Here is a 20739-nt window from a genome sequence, read left to right as displayed (position 1 = left end):
AATTAAACTTGGTATATAGTACCAAAGTTTTTTGCTTAATCTGCTTAGAAGTTGGGACAAAGTATACCTAGGGGACTGATTAGGCTAGTCTACGACCTTCCTATGTCCTGTATTACCTAAGGCGCCTGTACCTCGTCAACATTAAATACATCCATACACCTTTCCCACTCTTCTTCTCTTCCCCCTACCCATAGGCCCCCAGACGGGTTCCCGCTCGAATTCCTCCTCATATTTCCACCGTCGTCGTTGTTCACCCTCCGTCCGCGTACTTTGCTCGGCTGCTTTCGTTGTGGCTGGGTATCAGGAGCAGAGACTGGCCACCGTTGACACTCGTAAAAGCCCGCCCACGCCGAGACGAGGTAGTCCGTAGATGCCGTCGGCAACGCCCTTCGAGCCGTCGATGCTCCCACCTGGCAGGAAGAGGAGACGAGATGACGACGGCGAGGTGCAAGTTCAATTGTATGTTTGCCTCATCAGATAACCTATTTATCATCCAAACCTAATGGCGAGTATAGTGCCAAAACAACGCAGTGCTACCACAACGAGTCACCAAACCTGCTCTCCACTATAAACAACAACGAGCGACTAAAACTACCTTCTTCGGCCCGTGCCTATTTTTCGTCCCTCAACATACCACGGAAGGCCGTTCTACCCGCGAGCAAGAGGTCCCGGCTACTCGACGAGAACGAAGAGCAGCACGCTTACTCACACCCGCTTTCATCCCATGCCGGCCATCATCTGCACCAACATCAACAGTCGCCATTCCCTCATGCGCATCCCGAGTACTCGACGCCACCAGCATCGCCAGACCGTACGCGATGCGAGACAACTACCAGGGCGAACCAACCACTGCTTCTGAGTCCATGCCACATCTGCCACCGGAAGCCGACTAAGAAATCGGAGCTCGACTCGTTTGCCGACTGCATGGGTTGCGGGCGGCGGGCCTGCTTCATCTGCATCCGAGCATGCCAGGGCTGGCTGCCACCTGTCACCGTGGTAGAACACTCAGCCTCCTCGGACGAGGAAGCCGAGAACCCGTCCGCATCCTTCACGATGCGAGACGTTGACGACGACGGAGACAACCATGGATACTCACAGAACCACGAACCAAGCCAGAAGCAGGGCAGAGGGGATGGATGGGTGGGGCGTGGCCATCGAGAGGTGATCTGCAGCCGCTGCTGCGTGGAGAGAGGGCTGGAGGGCGACGTTGTCTGCCTAGGCTGCTTAATTGGTATGTCAGAGGCGTAGGGCACCATATATGGAGAAACCCGACCACCTGTCGTCCTAAAGAAGTTAAAGATAAAGAAGGCTTCGAGAGAGATGTGTTCTACCGCGACCACACCACCATAGGGAAACATGTGACGCCGGGTCAATAATCGCAGCCTCCCCTGGCGTCCATGATGATACGTGGCATTCCCGACTCCGAACAGCCAACGTGTACGACCACTCTAGTCCGGATCAGCATCAGAAAGAGCCCAGCCACGAAGAGTCGAGGCCGCTTCGTTCAACTGAAATCATTGCTCATCATTGCTCATTGCCATGGCGCCAAATAATCCAGGAATTTGCATTGTACGGTGCATCTCATAGCGTCGGCTCTTATTTTCTTGTAAGGTGTTGGGGGGGGGCAGGGGTTGTTTTTGCCCGCAATGTATCATTTCTACCTATACCCATGCCTATACCTCTGCTATTACTGTTACTGTAGCCCACGATTACATGCTGTATTTTTGGCGGTTTTACGGATATCACGTGGTGTATTGTATTCTTCATTGCGATCTCTCTCTCTCTCTCTCTCTCTCTCTCTGGCGAATTTTCATCTCGCCTACGTAGGGGTAATTTATCACGAGGCAGGAAAAAAGGGGGACGAGGGAAAAGGGAGAAGGGCAAACGACATACATGCGTAAGTGCGTCCGTTGCACACGCACATACACACATACACACACACACACAAACCCGTACATATTCGTGCGATTTTGTAATTAAAGGGGGCGGTGGTAATGAGTTCCACGAGATAAGGGGTACAGGTCCGGGAGGAAGTGAGAGATACCATACATACACCTTTCACCCCATTTACATACGACACGGGCAGACACCTGTCTCTGACGGCGGCATGTTGGTGGCGGTGGCGATTGCTTGCAGTGGCGGCGAGGGCAATGGACTGGCATGCTATCATCTACCTATGAACGGGAGGTAGAGTGTAGGCGGGAGTGTAGATCGATAGATAGATAACAGAGGGGGGTTATCCGTGTGCCACGACGCGGAAAACAGCGGACAGGGACCGCGCAGGACATGTACGGGCATGTATAGCATAGAGGAGAAGAGCACGGCACACGCCGGCACATGTAGATACACGACCGGTGAGGGGCGGGAGATACCTATGTAGCCTGTTTATTACTCTCCACTATCCCACGTTCAAAAAGGGAGAGAGTTCGCTACATAGTCACTATTATGCACGTGCGAGAATTCATCATACACTAGGGGAAGAGAGCACAGAACAAAATGCAGGAGCCGGCCGGCGTTGGAAAGCCATCAATCATCGTCGGCCCCACGCGGCTTTTCGTCTATTGTATTCGTACAGTCGAATGCCCCGTCTCCCCTTCTCCCTCCTTTTCCCTTTAGATATTCTAGCCCTTTCTTCCCCCCTTTCCGTAACCTAGGAAAAGGGGTCGCCGGAGTAGGTGTGGTTGGGGGGAAAGGGGTGTTAGGAGGGCACAGGTGGAGAAAGGGCCTATCTATCTACCGGCTAGGTAAAAAGCGTAATCTTGCAAAACACGGCTGCGCTCGCTCGCGCCCGTGCGCTGTGTAGGTGTGTTGTTTGTGTAGTATATTCGTGCGCGTCGTGCCCACAAGCGTAGTCCGAGGTCAAGGTCAGTTCTCGAACCGAGCCCGAACCAGCTGGGCTTTTAGTTGTACTGCATATAGGTGGCGGTAGAGTTGAACTTGAGATTACCCTTAATAACCTTGTCAACGGCGGAGAGGAAGTCCTTCTCCGAGGCCACCTTGCGGCGGGCGCGGATCGCGAACATGCCGGCCTCGGTGCAGACGCTGCGCAGCTCGGCGCCCGTGGCGTTGGGGCAGAGCCGCGAGATGAGCTCCCAGCGGATGTCGCGCTCCACTGACATGCTCTTGGCGTGGATGCGCAGGATGTTCGCGCGGCCCTCGAGGTCGGGCAGCGAGAACTCGATCTTGCGGTCGATCCGGCCCGGCCGCATCAGCGCCGGGTCCAGCGTCGATGGCCGGTTCGTCGCGAACATGACTTTGATGTTCCCACGCGCCTCGAAGCCATCGAGCTGCGTGATAAGCTCCAGCATCGTTCGCTGCACCTCGTTGTCGCCGCCAGCACCGTCGTCGAACCGTGCGCCGCCGACAGCGTCGATCTCGTCGAAGAAGATGATGCACGCTTTCTTCGTCCGGGCCATTTCGAACAGCTCCCGCACCATCCTCGCTCCCTCGCCCACGTATTTCTGAACCAGCTCGCTGCCGATCACTCGGATAAAGGTAGCGTCTGTCCGGTTCGCGACGGCTCGGGCGCAAAGCGTCTTTCCGGTACCCGGGGGCCCGTACAACAGGGCGCCCTTCGGAGGTTCGATGCCCAGGTTGACGAACCGCTCGGGTGACAACAACGGCATCTCGACGACTTCCCGCAACTTCTCGACCTGTTCCTTGCAACCACCAACGTCGCCGTACGTAACGTCGGGCTTCTCCTCGACGGTCATCATCGTAACGCTCGCATCGATCTTAGGCGGGAGGGGCAAGAGGATTTGGTACTTGTTCCTCTCGACGCCGACACGCATACCCTCCTCGATATCGGTCGGGGACACCCGCTCGCCGAGCTGGACGACGAACTTCGCGATTTGCTTCACGTTGATGACGTATTTGCTCTTTGTCTCGTCTTCCTCATCCGCAATGATCTTCGTGCACCGCGCTACCTGAAGCGGTTGCTCTTCGGACATGCGTTGCCGGTCGGCGGCGACATCCCACAGGTGGGGTGGTGCGAGGCCAGTGTCGGATTCTTTAACGCCGATCTTCTCGTCGACACTCTGCTGTTTCTCCTTGATCTGCTTCTCTAGGTTCTTGATGGCGTTGCCATAGGGTGCTGCCCCGTAGGTCTTGAGGACTTGGATATCTCTTTTTCACCGAGTCAGTCACTGGAGACGGTGGTAGACGGCATGCAACATATAGGCGTAGGCGGCTTACTCGTCTGATAGGGGTGTGATCTTCTTCTCTTCTATCTCGTCGTCGGCGAAGTTCTTCTTGTATTTCTCCCAATTTGACCCGGTGGCGGAAGGCTAGCTACGGTCAGCGTCCCGAACGCACACCGAAAACACGCAAGAACGGCAAATACCATCTTGGCTGGGGGGAACCCGAAGGTTGGCCACTATTCTGAACGAGGAGGATTATGGAGGCGAGAGGAGGCAGTACAAGTAGGCGACAACAAAAGAGAGGCGAAGGCGTGCCCGAGTAAGTAACGGGTCGTTGGCGAAGTTGAGTACGTGTAGTTGTAGTGGTTTGGAGCAGCTCAGGACAGGAGATTAGGTAGGTATGGTATGCGCAGGTAGAGTAGGAAAGCGATGGAATGGGTTGCATAAGCTCCTTCATTGCCTGGACGGTCGCAGGCTTACCTAAAGGTACATATACGCCCAGTTACCTTAAGGTAGGTACCTAATCTATGAGCTCCTGTAGGCAGGTAACAGGTAAGGTACTTGCTTCTCCCAGACGGGTTAGCCCGGTAGCAGCCTCGCAGCTACCCCGGCAGCCCGGGTTAGCTCCTTGCCCGGGGTTTAGACTTTTCATCCATCCCACCTTCCGTCCTCAAAAATTCCACCTACCTACCTCCTTACTTATATAATTACGTGGGTACCTTACAACGAGCCTGCGCGGGGCCGCCTTGGGAGCTTTCATCATCCACCTTTTAACCACCCTTACAACGCTTCGTCCATTTCATATCCAAGACAAATTTACCATCTTTACTCCCCCCGGTCCAAACCACTTTTAAGGAGATATTGATAAAGCATACAAGGACTCCCCAAGCCCGATCCCACTCACCATGGCTACCGCATCGCAGTCTGGTGGCTCCGGTTTCAATACCACCTTCAGAGTATGACGGCTTCCCTTCTACACCCCGTCTCAATCACGCCGCCGCGGAGCCTTCGAGCTGACTTGCAACTATTAGGACAAGGAGAAGCCGGTCGCCGTACGGTCTTCGAATATCGTTGCCGCCAGAGGTACAGATGCCTATTATGGTCCCTGCGGTGCACCTACTAAAGCTGAACAGCCGTTGCCGATGCCATCAGAACTTCGCTGGGACCCCGAGGCATGGACAAGATGATCAGGAGCGGGAAGGGCGAGACCATAATCACAAACGACGGAAACACCATGCTGAAGAGCATGTCCGTCATGCACCCGACCGCGAGGATGCTCGTCAACCTCTCGGCGGCACAAGACGTCGAAGCCGGAGACGGCACCACCTCGGTGGTGGTCATATGCGGTGCTCTGCTTGGCGCCGCCGATAGGCTTCTATCCAAGGGTGTCCATCCCGCAGTCATCTCCGAGTCCTTCCAGAGAGCGGCGGCGGCAGCAGTCCAGGTCCTCCACGACATGTCGCAGCCCGTCTCCCTGACCGACACCGCCACTCTCCTCCAGGCAGCGAACACCTCGTTATCCTCCAAGATCGTCTCGCAGTACTCAGGTCTTCTAGGGCCTATGGCCGTCAACGCGGTCACTAAGACCATCGATATCAAAACGGCAGACAACGTTGATCTGAAGAACATTAGGATCATCAAGAAGGTGGGGGGCACGATAGAAGATAGTGAGTTGGTCGACGGCTTGGTTCTCAACCAATCTGTCATCAAGGCTGCCGGTGGTCCCGCGAGAATGGAGAAAGCCAAGATCGGGTTAATCCAGTTCCAGCTGAGCCCTCCGAAGCCAGACGTAGGTCCACCTGATATGTTACGCCCTGCCTACACGATTCTAACTATTGGCATCTATAGATGGAAAATACTATCCAGGTTAACGACTACCGCCAAATGGACAAGATCGTCAAGGAGGAGCGGCTCTATCTCCTGAACTTGGTCAAGAAGATCAAGAAGGCCAAGTGTAACGTGCTTCTGATCCAAAAATCCATCCTACGTGACGCGGTCAACGACCTGTCTCTACACTTCCTCGCCAAGCTCAATATCCTGGCCGTGAAGGACATTGAACGAGACGAGGTGGAATTCATTTGCAAATCCACCGGTTGCAAGCCAATCGCCGATATCGATTCCTTTACGGAGGACAAGCTCGGAACCGCGGATCTGGTCGAGGAATCTCAGTCGAACGGCGCGCGGATGGTTAAAATCACGGGGACGAAGTCGGCGGGCAAGACGGTTTCGATAGTGTGCCGCGGCGCCAACAGCCTCATCCTAGATGAGGCGGAGCGCTCGCTCCACGATGCGCTCTGTGTCATCCGCTGCCTAGTCAAGAAGAAGGCGCTGATCGCGGGCGGAGGTGCGCCGGAGATTGAGATCGCGGCTCAACTGTCGAAACAGGCACGCTCGCTGACTGGCACAGAGGCCATCTGTTGGAAGGCCTTCGCGGACGCTTTGGAAGTCATACCCACAACGCTGGCGGAAAACGCGGGCCTAAACAGTATCAAGGTGGTGACCGATCTACGGCATCGGCACGAGATGGGAGAGAAGAACGCGGGGGTGAGCATCAAGAGCGGAGGAGTTAACCCGAACATTGGCAAGGAAAACGTGCTGCAACCGCTGCTGGTGAGCACGAGCGCGATCGAGTTAGCGGCGGAGACGGTCAAGATGATCCTGAGGATAGACGACATCGCCCTGACGAGGTAGTCGGCTTAGGATGACTTAGTTGGTGGTGCCCTCGGCTAGAGCCGCATCGGGGACGATACGATACGAGCAGGATGGACGAGGATGTTTGACTATATCCCACGGTCATGTCAGCTATTTACGATACAGGTCAGACCCCATAGGCAACATTAGCTAGGTACAATAGAGAAAAGAGTAAAAGCGACAGCCTGGGAAGCGATGCGCGGACCGGGATGGCACGCCCAAACCAAGCCCGGACCGGAAGCGGGTTTCGTAGCTCGACGGGAGGCCGAGGACGAAAGGGCGTAGCTACTAAGGTGGTATGGGCGATTCATTGGCTGTAGGCCGACGCTGGCCGGGATCGGATATTGCGCGGGCGAGCGAGGGAAGGCATTGGTGGGGTAAGTGTGATGGACGTGATACAGCATTGTACGGCAGTGGCTACTTGCCTAGACGGGCGGGAAGAGGGGCCTCAATGGCGTCACTTTTCGCGATGCCGTCGGAAGTCGCTAACACACGGCTCCTGCCATACGGCTAAGAGGGAAAGCACGACATTAGTCATGGTCGTGCCGTTATCGAGAGCGCCGTGTTAATAAGACGGTGCCGTCTACTCATATTTCGCTTCCCCCCCTCCCTCGCAACCCCCAATTCCGCTTCTCCTCCTCCTCCTCCTCTTCCTCCGACCCAGCATACCAGTCCATGTCCCTGGTCCGAGCCTCGCCGTCCCGCGCGATACTACGAGAACTAGCATCCCATTCCAGCCGCCGAGAACTAGCCGTTTGTCTCTCGCGCTTCCGGAAGAGCAGCTTGCCCAGCTGTATAGCGGCCCGCGCCATGGCTTCCCTACCGAGCACCCAGAAGGGCGTCGTGATCAACAAGACGGGCGGTACCGACGTCCTCGAGTACAAGACTGACTTGCCCGTCCCCGCCCCCGCCGCCGGCCAGGTCCTGGTTAAGAACGACTACCTCGGCATTAACTACATCGATACGTAAGCTCCCCTTTGTCCCACTTCTCCGGGGAACCCGCCAGCTAGTGTCTCTCGCCTCGCCGTCATCTCCGTAGCCATTGTACCTTGGCCGTTGACCATAGTGTAGGTACTTCCGCACCGGTCTATACAAGCCGGCGCAGTTCCCGTACGTTCTCGGTCGCGAGGCCGAAGGGACCATTGTTAAGGCGGGCGGCGGAGAGCTTTATGGGCTGAAGGAGGGCGATAGGGTGGTCTGGTAAGTGATGCTTATCACTAGCAGAAATTGCATTTTGGCACGTCCTCGCTTTTGAAGCCCTTCTGCCTACCGGGCCCGGACGGGTTGCCCCGATTCCACAATTGTTAGTCGTGGGACACCAGAGCAAAATATACTAACAAAAGCGGGAAGGTTGGGCGAGGCCGCTTATGCCGAGTACACTGCCGTCCCTGCCGACAAGGTGTACAAAATCCCGGACGGCATCCCTCCTAAGGTTGCCGCTGCCGCTCTTCTCCAGGGCCTCACGGCGCTGTCCCTCGTGCGCGAGGCGTACCACGTCGAGAAGGGCGACTGGGTGCTTGTGCACGCTGCCGCCGGTGGCACTGGGCTGCTCCTCGTGCAGCTGCTTAAGGCGATCGGGGCCAATACGATCGGCACGGCGTCGACGCCGGAGAAGGTGGAGCTCGCCCGGCGCGCGGGGGCAACCCACGTGATCAACTACAGCGTCGAGGACGTCAAGGCCAAGGTGCTCGAGTTGACGGGCGGCGCCGGAGTGGCCGCAGTGCTCGACGGCGTCGGCAAGGCGACCTTCGACCTGAGTCTCGAGTCTGTCGCGCGCAAAGGTACGCTCGTGTCGTTCGGCAACGCGTCGGGTGCCGTCCCCCCTTTCGCGATCGCGCGGCTGTCGGCGCGCAACACACGCCTCTTGCGACCGACCCTGTTCAACTACATCGCGACGCGCGCCGAGTTCGAGGCCTACGCCGCCGACCTGTTCGGCTTCGCGGCGCGTGGTGAGCTTGACTTCCGCATTCACGACACGTACCCGCTCAGTGAGATCGCGCGTGCGCACGCCGACCTCGAAGGCCGCCGGACGGCGGGGAAGCTGCTGCTGGACCCGACGAAATAAGTGCTGATTTCGGTTCGGGGTATTTTTTTAAAAGTAGGCCGGAAAAGAAGGGATGGGGGGGGGACAGATGAGATGTACGAGCGCGATGCGCGCTTGCTACATAGTCAGGTAACAGAGAATGAGGAAGAGAAAACCAGGATGGGAAGTCTTGGGTTACAGACAGAGAGATTGGGCCACGTCTGCGTTCCTCCTATGTATGTGTTTGCATATGTTATGTATTCTTGAGTTGTGAAAGGTGGTGACCGGCTTGTCTAGTTGCGCGTTGATATAAGCAGAGTCGCGAAGCAATCCAATCCCGTTAAACTCGTACTCCCTCTCGTCGCTTACAACCTTTTCGCCTTTTGTCCCCCTTACGGAAGAGAGTTCGTACACACGGCCATTATAGCAATTGGTTCTCAAGGCTATATCTCCGCGATGTGCCCTCATTTTTTTAACGACCAAGGGGGGGACGCGAATACTAAAATACAAAGACTCCATTCGCCCCTTTTCCCCGGCGCCCCCTTTTTTCGACTCGGCGAAGCCCAGGCGGGGCGCACGCACGACACGATGTCTGGCCCCCTTAGGGATGTCTTATCTTTACCTCTTTATCTGTCTGCATGCATACTTCCGCTCTTACCCTCCCCGGGGCAGTCCGTCCTAGCGTGTGGCTTGCTCTGCTCTACTCTACTCTCCTGTATATATGTATATATAATAGGTATATATACATACATATATGGTTACGCGCTGCCCCCCTCACCACCCGCCTCTCTCTCTCTCTCTCTCTCTCTCTCTCTCTCTCTCTCTCTCTCTCTCTCTGCGCCACGCGGGCTCTGCCCCAAGCGGGCCTGCGCCCGCCGCGATTCTTCCTCTGTAGCCGTTACGGTGTCTCGGTAGGTAGGTAGGTTAGGTAGGTGACGTCGGTAAGGTAGAGCGTCTAGGTGGAAGTTTTAGTTCACTCCAAAGGCTCTTCTTCCTTTTTTTTCTCTCTCCCTCTCTCCCTCCTTTCTCCCTTTTGGTCTCTCCCTTTTGGTTTCTCCCTCTCTTGTCCTTCCTCCGAGTATCCCACCCCACCCCCACCCCCCAACCCCCCCTTGCCCTCTCCTCCCCGTCCCCGGGGATGGAGTAGAGGGCACGAGTCCGCCTGAATAAAGACCTGGGTAGGAAGAGTAGGGGAGAGGTGGGGGGAGAAGGGGGAAAAGGAGAGGAGGAGGAGGAGGAGGAGGAGGAAGAAAAGACGAGGTTTGTTTTTCAAATAAATAAGAAACGACGATGGTGAATTGGGTATCGTGGATTGATCTAGCCGTCGTGATGCGGAATGAGAAGCCAAAGAAAAAAAACGTCACAGACTGACGTCAGGTTACTCGTACACAGATGGCCGCACGTGTGCGCGCAGAATTAATACGCCCACCCTGCCGGTGGCGGCGGAAGCCGGCCAGTTATCGTCTCTCACACTTTCTCTCGAGAAACGGCCGCCGTCTGCGAGCCCGTCTCGTCTCGTCTCGTCTCTCCTGCACTCCGCCAGTCCCTACCGCCCCTTCTCCTACCGCCGCCCACCCCAACCCCTTCCGTCGTGAGCAGAGAGGGGAGGAGAGATGGGACGGGGAGGACGAACGAGAAAGGGGGAGAGACTATACAGATGAACAAGAGGGAAGAGGAAAAACAAGAGTAAGAACAAGAGGAGAGAGAAATAGACCAACACCACGCGCCGACGGGACAGGACTGGCAGGCGACGACGAGACGACCCGACAATAAAAGCTTCTTTCCCCCCTTTTCTCTAACAGACAGCCCTGCGGGGAGGGCCCGGCGGAACGAGCGAAGCAAAAGTCGTTCCGGGGCCACAAAAAAAAAAAAAGAACAAGAGAAGAACAAAAAGAGTCCACTCCCCGCACCTTTCATTCCGTTTCCCTCCCTGCCTTTCTTGTATTTTTGGTATACGCGGAACTCCGAAAGCTGACGACGAGACGGAACGAGAGAGAGAGAGAATCGAGAGGGGGGGGGCAAGGCCGAGAACGAGAAGAATGGGGGGGGGGGGTGGGGGGTTAAACCGTCCATGTGTTCTTCTACGTCTCTTGCGTCCCCCCCCCTCCTCTCTTCTTCGAAAGGGTGGTTGGTTGCCCGCGACGGGGCTACCCGATGACGGAGCGGGAGCGGACTAGCTTCGGGCCATGCTCGCTGTAGCGGAAGGAAGGGAAAAAAAGATATTAGCCTGGATGCTCTTCTCTTCTTCTCCCTAGAGTGGAGAGTGTAGAGTTGGATGCTGGTGAAAATTGAAAAAAAAAAGGGGGGAAGGGGAGAAGGGGAACTCACTTGTACTCGACCCGCGTCATGCTCATGCTGCGGAGCGCCTCGCCCGCCTGCGGGTCCTGGTGGTGGATGCAGTAGATGAGGCGGCCGGCGATGAGCGCGCCGAGGAACGGGGCCTCCTCGTAGCCGTGCTTGGTCCACTCGGCGAGGTAGGTCGGCAGCGCGGCCAGCTTGATGCTCATCGGCGTCTGGCCGTGCGAGTGCGAGTGGTGCTGCTGCTGCTGCTGCGTCAGCTGGCCCTGGGCCTGCTGGCCGCTGCTGCTGCCGGCGCCGCCGTCGCCGCCCGAGGAGGAGCCGGGCACGCCGAGCGTCGCCGCCGCCGTCGCCGCCTGCAGCAGCGGGTTCACCGAGCTCGTCGTCGGCAGCGGGCCCGTGAACGAGCCCGTCGGCGTCTGCGATCCGGTCCCGCTCGGCGTCGCCATGTTCGACGGGAGCTCCGACGTAAAGATGGTCGCCGTCGACGGCGACACCAGGTGGCGCGCGAGCAGCGTCTGCATGATGTTCTCCTTCAGGCCGCGCAGGCGGCTGCCGTTGCCCACGAACAGGAGGTTGTCCCAGCAGGCCGGGCGCTTGTACAGGTCGTCGACGGTCTGGATGGTGCGGTAGATGGTGTCCGTGATCCGGTTGATCTCCCAACGGTCGGCGAAGAGGAATCGCTCGAGTCCCACCTCGATGTCGTGTCGCACGCGCTTCGTTCGTCGCTCCGTGGCCGAGGCGCCGGCGGTGGCAGGCTCCGCCGCGTCGCTACCGCCGTTCGTCTCGCCGGTAGCAGTACCCTCGGGATCCGACTTTGCTGCGGCTGTCGCCTCCTGGTTTGTGGGCGCGCCCTCTACTGGCACGGACGTGTTGCCGGCCGCGGTACCAGTAGTGGCTGCGGCGGGGTCCGCTTTGGGAGCGCCGGCCGAGATAGGGACCTCGACGTCTTCGTGGACCAGCTCTTCGTAATGGAAGGTCACAACCTTTCGCCTAGAGTTCGGCAGTCGGACAGGTTTCGCAGCTGCAGGTTCGGCTTCCTGACCCTTACCCTGCTTCCTCGATTTTGCCTTCTCAGCCTTCTCCTTCTCTCGCTTGGCAAGGAACTCTCGAGTGTTTCCGCTCGTAACGATGTTGGCCACATCGAGAACGCCTTCCTCGCTCTCTTTACCTTCGGCGAAGCCGTTTTCGATGTCGCCGCCGAGGGCGATTACGGGCTTGGGGAGCTCTGCGGCTCGCGAACTCTCGGCGATAGGGAGGGCGCCGCCTGCAGGCTGGCCCAGGGCCGTGGTGGGCTCGTCGGTGGGGAGCTCCATGAGCTCGGGCAGGTCGCCGGCATAGGGGAGAACCTCGCAGAGGGGGCTCTTCTTCAGGGTCTCGGCCATGTCGTAGGTGAATCTCTTATCCTTGAGAAGGGATTGCAGCTTTCGGGTAAAGACATCGCCGCCAGAGATGTGCCTCTCGGGGCAAGGAAAGCCTAGCATGCCGCGGTTCACGATGTTGTAGTCGTAGATGCAAGTGACGTCAACCTTCTCGTAGCCAATGTCGATCACGGTCAGAGAGGGCCATTTCACGCCGTACTGGGCTGCGACAGCGTTATGGAGCAGACACAGGGCGGGCGTCTTGGTCTTCTCAAAGATGTACTGGGTGATAATCTCGCAGTCTGGTCGGGTCCAGCGCGGAGATATGACGAGGACGATGGGGGTATTGTGGTAGGTGTTGGTGAGCAGTCCGTGGACGTGGTCGAGGAAGGCGAGGAAGGCGGTCATATGCACAATGCGTCCGCCGACGATGGGGTAGATGGCGCCCTTGACGCTGTCGCGGTCCTCGACAAACTCCCACTCGTCCTTGTCGCCGGCGGAGGCGGAGGCCTTCTTGCGCTTGTAGGTGTGGTAAGGGGTGTACTGGCCAGTCTCGTCGTCCCAGAACATGCGCGTGGGGATGCGGTGGGCGGGAGGGGTCAGGTCGTGGCATCCCAGCTGTGCAGTAGTGGTGAGGCTGCCAGGGCAGATGACGAGGACCTGCTCCTCGCGCCACTTGGCCTGCTGGCTGGCCATGTTGGCGTCCTGGAAGGGGTCGAAGGTGTGATCGGCGCGGTAATCTGCGGGGCCGGCACGATCGACGGGGGTTTTGGTCTTCTGGTCGGTCTTGCTGGCCGGCTCCGGGCGTTGGCGACTGAGCTCCCTTCGCAGCGCTCTCTCGGTTCGCGGTGTTCGCGGTGTTCGTGTTTTGGAGTGGCTGGTGTCTTCGGGAGGATGGTTGGGCCGGGGAGTTGTGGGAGGGTTCTGGATGCTATGGGCCTGCTCCGGGGCGGTTGCGACGTCTTGGCTGGGGTTGTGGTGCTTCTGGTCGTCGGAATCGTCGTCGTCGTCGGCGGCCGTTCCGTTGCAGGAGGGAGAGAGGGTGCCAAACCAGGGATCGCGAATTGAACCCAGCTCGCGTTTGGAAATCCTTCCCCAGCTGCTGCTGGTGCTGCCACCGCCACCTGTGCCACCCACCTGCAGTCCCCGGCCCCGGCCCGCTGTGGCTGGGGGAGTCTCTTGTGGCGTCCTGTGTCTCGCAATCGGCTGGTTAACCTCCGTCTCTCCGGCCTGAGATAGGAACTTGCACAATAGATAGCTGCCATAATCAACTCACCCGCTTTGGTTCTCAGCAACAACCGGAGGACTGGCTGGGCCACGTCCCTCTTGTGGCTTTCCGCCTTTGCTGCCACCCTTCTTTTTTCCTTTGCCCCCGCGGCCCATCCTTGCAGCTGTTGTATAGGTGGATACACCTATGCACGTTAATCAATTAGACGATATGTGCAGTCTGTATCTGCTATCGATTGATCGCTCCTTGGTGTTGAGGTTGACGATGGCACCAATGCTGACGACGCCGACAATGAGGTGAATGGCAGATGGCGAGAGAGAGAAATGGAATTGAAGAGATTTCCTTTATAACGTCGAGAAGTTGATCTAGGCACAGAAAACACTCGAGTGATTCAACACAGTAGATGCTTGCTGCTCTGGAGACGACGCTGCTGGGCAACTACAACACAACACAACTCAACCTCATCCTCCCTTTACGCCTGTCTATATGGACGTGTGTGTGCCAGCAAAAGCCAGCCAGCAAGCAAGCAATCCCGCTGCCTTAGGAGTCCCTTTTTTGAAATTATAATGAGCTATTGTGGTTGACCCTAGTGGCAGTATCTTTCTTGTTCTCGCTGACCCTCTTATCTGGACATGCCTATCTAGGCCCGTCTCGCCTAGCTCTAGGCCCAAGAAGAACGGAGCAGGGCGGCTCCTCCCATCTGCTGGCATCTTTTCCACTCCCCTCGTCGTCGTCGGCCGCCTCAACTTGGATCGCTACACAATATTAAACAATAGAAATACATAATCAGGGGGTATTTGTTATACTTGACCCATCCCATCCCTGGGACACGTCGTCTTTATAGCCTCGATTTTATATGCGTTGCACGTTACCCGAGGGTGGCCCGGGCCAGCTTCCGTAACTGCAGTCCGATCGATCGTTCCTAACCATCGTGGTATCTTGCTCTTCCTGAGACCTTGCCTGTATGATCTCGCCAAAACTCCAAAAAGCATCCCGTAAGTCGTGAATGAAGGGTGAAAAAAAAGGGGGGTGGGGTGGGGATTAGAACATCGCGGGTACCCCTAGGCAACGGACACGGTTACGTTGGGCCTCGCTTTCAAGCTATTCCCTTCCTCCGCTGGCGGTGGTGTTTGGGTTACCCCCTTCCCTCCACGGGGAGTTTGGTCGTCATCACGCCTAGAAGCGTAGCCGTTCGGCCCCTCAAACTCTCGAATCGGGGTTACGGGATATGCTGATTTCTCGGCATCGCCAGTCTTTTCGGCATCCTCCGCAGCCTGGGCGTCCTCAGCCTCCTCGGTATTCCTAGCCTTCTCGGCGTCGTCTTCCTCTTGGGCATCGTCTGCCTTCTTAGCCCCCACCGCGGTTTCGTGAGACGTCCGCGGCACGTCTCTTGCCGGCACAACCTCGATCGTTTCCGAGTGCCCGTCCGTGCTACGTTTAGCTCTCGGTGTCGCGGCTTCGTCGACCTCGCCCTCGGCCTTGGCGTCGAGCTCGAACTGTTGCCGAAGCGGGCTGCCCACCAGGCCGCTGACGTCGCCCATTTGGCTGCGCCTGCAGGATGCGCGCGCGGGACTGCGAGCCGGGAGAGGAGGCGGAACTCGCGCGGGAATGGTGACCCGGGACGCTCCCATAGCCACGCGAGCGGGCGCCGGGGCCACGGCTACCTCCAAAACGACAGCCTCTTCTTCGGCGTCCGATTCGTCTCCCGCGTCGTCGTCCTCCTCCTCTTCGACATCACCCTTATCGGTGTTGCTCTGGCCCCGCTCCTCCTCGTCGGTGTCACTGCTATCGTCGCTCTCGACCTGCACACGAGATTTAGACTCCGCGTCGCGAGTGGGTAAAGTTTCTGATCTCTTCTTCGAATCGGCTTCTTTTCCTTCTTCTTCTTGCTCCTCATCCTCCTCTTTGATTGAAACGGTGGTAACGGGTTCGTCGTCGAGGTCGGGGAATTTTGAAAGACTCCTCAATGCCTTAATGTCGATCTTGGTATAATCAAACTCGATCGGCTCCTTGACCTCGGGGAGATCCTCCATCGTATGGAATTGACTCCCATCTTCGCTCTGGCTCTGGCTCGGGCTCGGGGTTGTCTGAGGCGTCACAAAATACGTCTGAGTACCGGCGTCGGTCATCAGACTTCGTTCCGTGGCTACCGTCTTGTTAGACATGTAGCTTCCTCGGTTGCTTCGGGATAAGAAAGTGTCGACGCTTTGGCGGCCGGCTCGAGGGAAAAAGGGGCTCGTCGGGCTGGGGTTGTATTCGAATTGGCTGCTGTCGGGCCGGAGGCGGGTGCCAGCTTCACGAATACCCATTCCGGCCATCTCCAGCGCCAAAACGCCAAAGGGGTCCGGGTCTTCCGCATCGGGGAGGCCGAAGGCGGGCGACGAGCCACCCGTACTGGGCGAATCGATCGTCGCGTCCCCGGGCGCCGGCTGAGAGCAAATCTGTTCGACAAGGGCCGCGTCGTAGTCCGTCCTACCCTCTGCGGCCTTGAGCACTTCGGTCAGGGGTCGCATCTGGGGCAAGCTTTGGTTGATGTCGCCCGCGAGGATCTTAGCGACACCTATTTTCATCCCATAGAACCTCTCGTTCTCCTCGGCCCGCTCGCTGATGATGGTACCGTCCAGTTTGACTTCGGCAGACTGTCCCTTGGCCTTTATGTATGTGATTGCCCTATCACTCAGGTCGGTCCAGGTGACGTCGTTTTCAAGCAAGCCCAAGGCCACCAGGGGACCGGCGGTCAGGGTCACATCGGTACCGACGGTCACTCGTGGCCGAGCGAAGGCTTCGAGCACGGCGAAGTTGTTGATGACGAGGACGCAATCGTAGATATCAACACCGAAAACGAAGCGTAACCCCGTCGTCTGGAGGAGGAGTCCAGACGGCGGGGACCAGGTCCCGTCGGTTTTGCGCGCAACCAGAATGCCGCTGCCGCCCGACCCGGTTGTCCAAATTCCGGATCGCATCGAGGTAAAGACAGCCAGGCCGACGGCGTTCTGTATTATCCGCGGCGGTATCTTCTTCAGCAGCCTATGCGAGGAATTGTTGCTCGAGTACGTGGACGGGCTGCTAGGCCGGTCGTCCGGGGTGGAAAAGCCATCGACTGGGAGGGGGGGGGGGGGGGGGGGGGTAGAGCGTTAGCTTCCCGCCGTCCCGGCCACGCGCCCTCGCGGACGCAGACAGCGCACAGGGGCAAGGGACGTACCACAGAAGGACTTGAGGATGCGAGCAGCCTTGTCGCATTCCTTGTCCAAAGTCGCAGGACAGAGGGGATCTTTCCCGAGCTTGTGGGTACTTAAGCGGTTGACGGGCGAGGGGATCTTGTCGGCCCACCCACGCACCAGCTCGGTGCTGTTCTTGCTGGCGTGGAGGCTGCCGGTGCTGACAGTGCCGGTGCTTGCCCGGCTGCGATCCCACGGGAGGAGGGCGGAAACCCGCTGCATGGCTGACTGCAAGTAAGGAAGCGCGGGTCCACGCCTTCCGAGAGGCGGTAGTGTATATATATAATTCCTATTGTCCCTGCGGCGTGGCGCGGTGTGGCGGAGGGAAGGGCTCGCGGCGTAGAGGGAACAAGCCGGCGCAGGCAACGACTGGCTGGCTGGTCGGATCCGTCGATTCAGGGATGGCCAGGTTCAGTGCAGACTAGATTGCCCGGCCATCGAGCAGGCGCTGGGGCAACAAGAAAAGGGAGGGCGGGAGGTCAACCGAGCAGCGGGATGTCGAGATGTCGAGTCGGACGAAAATGCTCTAGAGAAAAGGTCGACAGCACGAGTGATAGAGGAGGTAGGGAGGAGGGGAGGGGAGGGGAGAAGGCGGCGTAGGAGAGGAAGGACGAAAGAAAGAAAGAAAGCAAATAAAGCGGCGACTCGAGCCAAGGAGTGGGAGATCGGGGACAAGAAGGGAGGGAGAGGGAGAAAGAGAGAGGAGCGAGTCGGCTGGCGGTTGGACGCAACGCAGTTGGGGGCTCGGTGGGTTTACCTAAGGCAATCGGCTGGGAATTAAACAGGTGCATGCAGCTGCTTGCTGCTGCAGTAGGAGGCGTGTTATGTACCTACATGTATGTATGTGTGTGTGTGTGTGCCTATGTATGTACCTGTCTGGAGGGAGGTCCCTGATAACCGGTAAGGTGGTGGTGGTGGGTGGTGCTGGCCGCCTGCTGGTGCCGCTTGCTATCAGCGCAATTTTAGTTGGCCAGAAGGTGCTGGGGCGGTTGCTAGCGAGTCGGACAAAGTGGCTGCAGGTAAAGAGGTGACGTTTTAACAAGCGGGCGTGGCAAGTACAGGCTACTCTCCCGGACATGGGCCCGGCCAGGCCAGCCTTCGTTTGCGCTGGGGGCGTTGGGTGCGTTGCCATGGATGCGTGCAAGTAGCCGGTACGAGACCTGGGTGGTGGCATGCGTAGATGCATGTCTAGCGGGCCAAGCCAAGCGGGAAAAGACAGGGGGTGCCCACCGCTGCTGCTGCTGCTGTGTATGAGGTACGCAGTACGGACCCTGGTACGCCGTTGGCGAGTACTTGTCGGCGTCGCAGCCGGGCGCCGCACTCGGGGCGTGTACATGTGCCGCAGGTACAGAGGCACCGCCTAGCATGTACCCGGGTTAGCACGCTTCGGCAGGCCGGGACCAGGAATCAGGGGTCAGGGAGCGAAGAGCTTGGGGTGCCTTTCCGCTTTGGGGCCAGCTGGCAATGGCGGGGGTTCCAGTGCTGTCCAGTGAGTGTCCAGTGTGGCCCAGGTGGGCCAGCCGCAATACCGACCGCGTAATGAATTCAGGCACAGGAACCGAGAGAATGTGCCTACATACCTGGTACCTACTATACACATGTACGGATGCGTCCCTCTGTGTTCAAACGTACCCAGGTACCAACATATCGCCATGTACTTGCTACGCCTCGATATAGTGGCTTTATATTGCCCTGCTCAAGGTAGAACGAGGCCACCACGCCGTCTGGCCCTGCCCTTGCTGTACCAGGCCCTCGATGGATGTGCCTGAGGCCCGAGGTACGGCCAGGTCGACGATGTAGGTGAGTCAATTTAATTTTCCCAAAATGAGATTCTAAGAAGAGGGGGGCGGACTACGCAGAGCTAACACCACTACTCGTACGAAACTTTGTCGGATGCTAGGCAGAACGTGGTCAGGCCTGTGGGGGCCGCGGGTGGAGAGGTGTTAAGTTGAGAGTCAAGCCAGAGACGGTATGGGAGTAAAACATAGTAGCACGCCTGGTATAGTATACACCCACCCGACCTGGAGAGGCGAGCACGAGGCCCAGGGCAGAGACAAGAGTGAAACGGTACGGGAATGCCACATGACATTCCCATCCGACACACGCACACACAACACCTCTCGAACTAAGACGTGAATCAAGCCGGGGAAACGGCATGCGGGAACTGCTCATAGATGCGCAGAGCGGAAGAGTGGAAGGGAGAGAGTTGGGTGCGTGCAGCCCTCGAAGCCCACCTCAGGTACCCGACGTAGCCTACTCATATGCCTGCACCGAACCCGCCGGGCGGAGACCTCAGCGCTGGGAAAGAAAAAACCGGGGAGCCTGTAACAGATTTGAAATGATGGATCCATCTCATCGACGGGACTCGGGGATCGACTCGATCACCGTGCGAACCCTGTCGCCGTCGGTGTCTCCATCCCACCACACTATCGGATATTGAGGCTTGCGCACCAGAGGGAACGCCTTACAAATACTCATAGAAAACGCCGTCGCAGGTACATAGATCATCCGCGTTGCATGTCTACGTAGAGTGTGTCGCATGCGTTGGACACACACATCTACCTCCCCCCCCCCATCCAAAAACCGGGCGCCGCCGAGGGTCTGTCTATTTTGGTTTCCTCCTGTTGACTTTTTCCTCATTTCTCTAGCGTCGTCCTGTCGAGATCGCATCCTAGATTCCTACCATCTACATATGGGTACCTCACCACTGTCCGTCCGGCCGACAATCGGAACAATGCCTGGCCAATTGCCGACGCCACCGATCTTGTCGCTGTTGGTGCAAGCCTGCGGCTTGCAGCTCACACGCTTACACCATCTCGATACCTACCTCCAGTAGTAGGTAGGCAAGGTAGGTAGGTATCAGGTACGCGGCGAGCCTGCGCCGTCCTCCACGTATATTGCCAATACAGCCCTGCGCCATCTGAGCACAGATGCCGACGGCGGACGGAAAACGGACTGTTGGCTACGACGATCCCTCGACGCAGATTCGCCCGTCTGACGCCTCTTCTCCGACCGGTCCCCAAGAAGGGAGACCCTGCCAAGCTAGGCCAAGCGTGCGGGCGCATGGGACACAGCATTGGGATCGATGGCACCTCATACCTACGTACCTACACGTATACACATCGCACACTCAGGTGCTGCCGCGCGAGATGCTAGTAGTATGTCGCCGTTCGTAGGCGTGCGTGGGCACGCCCTGATCATGGGCACGACATGGAGTGACCTAACCCTCACGCACGCGCGCTAGCTAGCGGACGAGCCGTCGCACGCGTCCCGGCCGGCAGGCCATACGCAGGCGATCGGATGATGATGATGTCGACGAGGCGGCAGGCGGCGGGTAGCGTTGGCCTGGGGTTGATTGGGGAGAGGGGGGGGGGAATCTTTTCTTTTTTGCCCTTCGTCGGTTTCCGCCCCGGTCAGCGACGCACACACGGATGAGACGGATAAGTGCTGGCACCAGCAGTAGACACATATACCTAATATAGCAATTATAACAGGAATACTAATCATAAAAAAGGGGAGACGGTGGAAAGTCTGGAAACTTCTCACCGTCGCCGGCAATGCTCGCAGCACCCTACAAAGCAGGCAATATATCTATTTGCGGAGTTCTCGTCTCGTCGCAACAAATCATGTGGCCCCCCCCCATCGTCATCGTCATCTCGCACCGGGGACGGGGACGGGCAACCGAACCCTCTTCACAACGAGATTGGCCACCCTTCGATTCCATGCTCATTGGCACACGGGTAATATTGTAATGTGATATTCGTAGGGTGCTGTATAGCAT

The 20739-nt window shown here is 57.8% G+C and overlaps 8 protein-coding genes across 8 annotated transcripts; 4 read left to right on the top strand and 4 right to left on the bottom strand.

The window, feature by feature from the left end:
- Positions 1–53: 53 nt before the first annotated feature.
- On the top strand, positions 54–1800 carry GGS23DRAFT_572846 (uncharacterized protein). The gene is made up of 2 exons (XM_051516652.1): positions 54–459; positions 516–1800. The coding sequence occupies exons 1-2, from the start codon at positions 371–373 to the stop codon at positions 1246–1248; spliced, it is 822 nt and encodes a 273-aa protein (XP_051370848.1). The 5' UTR covers positions 54–370; the 3' UTR covers positions 1249–1800.
- A 600-nt stretch (positions 1801–2400) lies between these two features.
- On the bottom strand, positions 2401–4790 carry GGS23DRAFT_572841 (P-loop containing nucleoside triphosphate hydrolase protein). The gene is made up of 3 exons (XM_051516651.1): positions 4343–4790; positions 4195–4286; positions 2401–4125 (listed from the first exon to the last, which is right to left on the bottom strand). The coding sequence occupies exons 1-3, from the start codon at positions 4343–4345 to the stop codon at positions 2901–2903; spliced, it is 1320 nt and encodes a 439-aa protein (XP_051370847.1). The 5' UTR covers positions 4346–4790; the 3' UTR covers positions 2401–2900.
- A 37-nt stretch (positions 4791–4827) lies between these two features.
- GGS23DRAFT_572840 (T-complex protein 1) lies at positions 4828–7465 on the top strand. Its single transcript, XM_051516650.1, has 4 exons — positions 4828–5095; positions 5171–5222; positions 5273–5928; positions 5988–7465. Exons 1-4 carry the CDS (start codon positions 5045–5047, stop codon positions 6828–6830), a joined length of 1602 nt encoding a protein of 533 aa, XP_051370846.1. The 5' UTR covers positions 4828–5044; the 3' UTR covers positions 6831–7465.
- A 175-nt stretch (positions 7466–7640) lies between these two features.
- Positions 7641–8895, top strand: GGS23DRAFT_597754 (NAD(P)-binding protein; the record flags this gene model as incomplete). Its single annotated transcript, XM_051518667.1, has 3 exons — positions 7641–7795; positions 7902–8030; positions 8181–8895. 3 exons carry the CDS (start codon positions 7641–7643, stop codon positions 8893–8895), a joined length of 999 nt encoding a protein of 332 aa, XP_051370845.1.
- A 49-nt stretch (positions 8896–8944) lies between these two features.
- Positions 8945–9964, top strand: GGS23DRAFT_572830 (uncharacterized protein). The gene has a single exon (XM_051516649.1). It carries the CDS (start codon positions 9310–9312, stop codon positions 9766–9768), a length of 459 nt encoding a protein of 152 aa, XP_051370844.1. The 5' UTR covers positions 8945–9309; the 3' UTR covers positions 9769–9964.
- GGS23DRAFT_107247 (uncharacterized protein) lies at positions 9954–11051 on the bottom strand. Its single transcript, XM_051510970.1, has one exon. It carries the CDS (start codon positions 10924–10926, stop codon positions 10321–10323), a length of 606 nt encoding a protein of 201 aa, XP_051370843.1. The 5' UTR covers positions 10927–11051; the 3' UTR covers positions 9954–10320.
- GGS23DRAFT_605773 (uncharacterized protein) lies at positions 11001–13208 on the bottom strand (the record flags this gene model as incomplete). The annotated part of the gene is made up of 2 exons (XM_051519813.1): positions 11001–11046; positions 11182–13208. The coding sequence occupies 2 exons, from the start codon at positions 13206–13208 to the stop codon at positions 11001–11003; spliced, it is 2073 nt and encodes a 690-aa protein (XP_051370842.1).
- A 1417-nt stretch (positions 13209–14625) lies between these two features.
- On the bottom strand, positions 14626–17447 carry GGS23DRAFT_107238 (uncharacterized protein). Its single transcript, XM_051510969.1, has 2 exons — positions 16943–17447; positions 14626–16840 (listed from the first exon to the last, which is right to left on the bottom strand). The coding sequence occupies exons 1-2, from the start codon at positions 17178–17180 to the stop codon at positions 14802–14804; spliced, it is 2277 nt and encodes a 758-aa protein (XP_051370841.1). The 5' UTR covers positions 17181–17447; the 3' UTR covers positions 14626–14801.
- Between the last annotated feature and the right edge of the window lie 3292 nt (positions 17448–20739).

This window comes from Durotheca rogersii, assembly GCF_024521655.1.
Source record: "Durotheca rogersii strain YMJ 92031201 chromosome Unknown GGS23scaffold_14, whole genome shotgun sequence".
In the NCBI taxonomy this organism is placed as follows: domain Eukaryota; kingdom Fungi; phylum Ascomycota; class Sordariomycetes; order Xylariales; family Xylariaceae; genus Durotheca; species Durotheca rogersii.
Note: the sequence above shows the minus strand (reverse complement) of the source record. Positions and strands in the feature narration are given on the sequence as shown.

Bases quoted from the DNA above. Each gene is read 5' to 3' on its own strand.
- GGS23DRAFT_107238 (XM_051510969.1), bottom strand. From the start codon at position 17,180: ATGCAGCGGGTTTCCGCCCTCCTCCCGTGGGATCGCAGCCGGGCAAGC. The intron at 16,841-16,942 runs GTACGTCCCTTG...CCCCCCTCCCAG, and splicing joins CATCCTCAAGTCCTTCTGTG to TCGATGGCTTTTCCACCCCG.
- GGS23DRAFT_572840 (XM_051516650.1), top strand. From the start codon at position 5,045: ATGGCTACCGCATCGCAGTCTGGTGGCTCCGGTTTCAATACCACCTTC. The intron at 5,223-5,272 runs GTACAGATGCCT...AAAGCTGAACAG, and splicing joins GAATATCGTTGCCGCCAGAG to CCGTTGCCGATGCCATCAGA. The intron at 5,929-5,987 runs GTAGGTCCACCT...TGGCATCTATAG, and splicing joins TGAGCCCTCCGAAGCCAGAC to ATGGAAAATACTATCCAGGT.
- GGS23DRAFT_572846 (XM_051516652.1), top strand. From the start codon at position 371: ATGCCGTCGGCAACGCCCTTCGAGCCGTCGATGCTCCCACCTGGCAGG. The intron at 460-515 runs GTATGTTTGCCT...TGGCGAGTATAG, and splicing joins GGCGAGGTGCAAGTTCAATT to TGCCAAAACAACGCAGTGCT.
- GGS23DRAFT_572830 (XM_051516649.1), top strand. From the start codon at position 9,310: ATGTGCCCTCATTTTTTTAACGACCAAGGGGGGGACGCGAATACTAAA.
- GGS23DRAFT_572841 (XM_051516651.1), bottom strand. The intron at 4,126-4,194 runs GTAAGCCGCCTA...TCGGTGAAAAAG, and splicing joins ATCACACCCCTATCAGACGA to AGATATCCAAGTCCTCAAGA.
- GGS23DRAFT_107247 (XM_051510970.1), bottom strand. From the start codon at position 10,926: ATGGACGGTTTAACCCCCCACCCCCCCCCCCCATTCTTCTCGTTCTCG.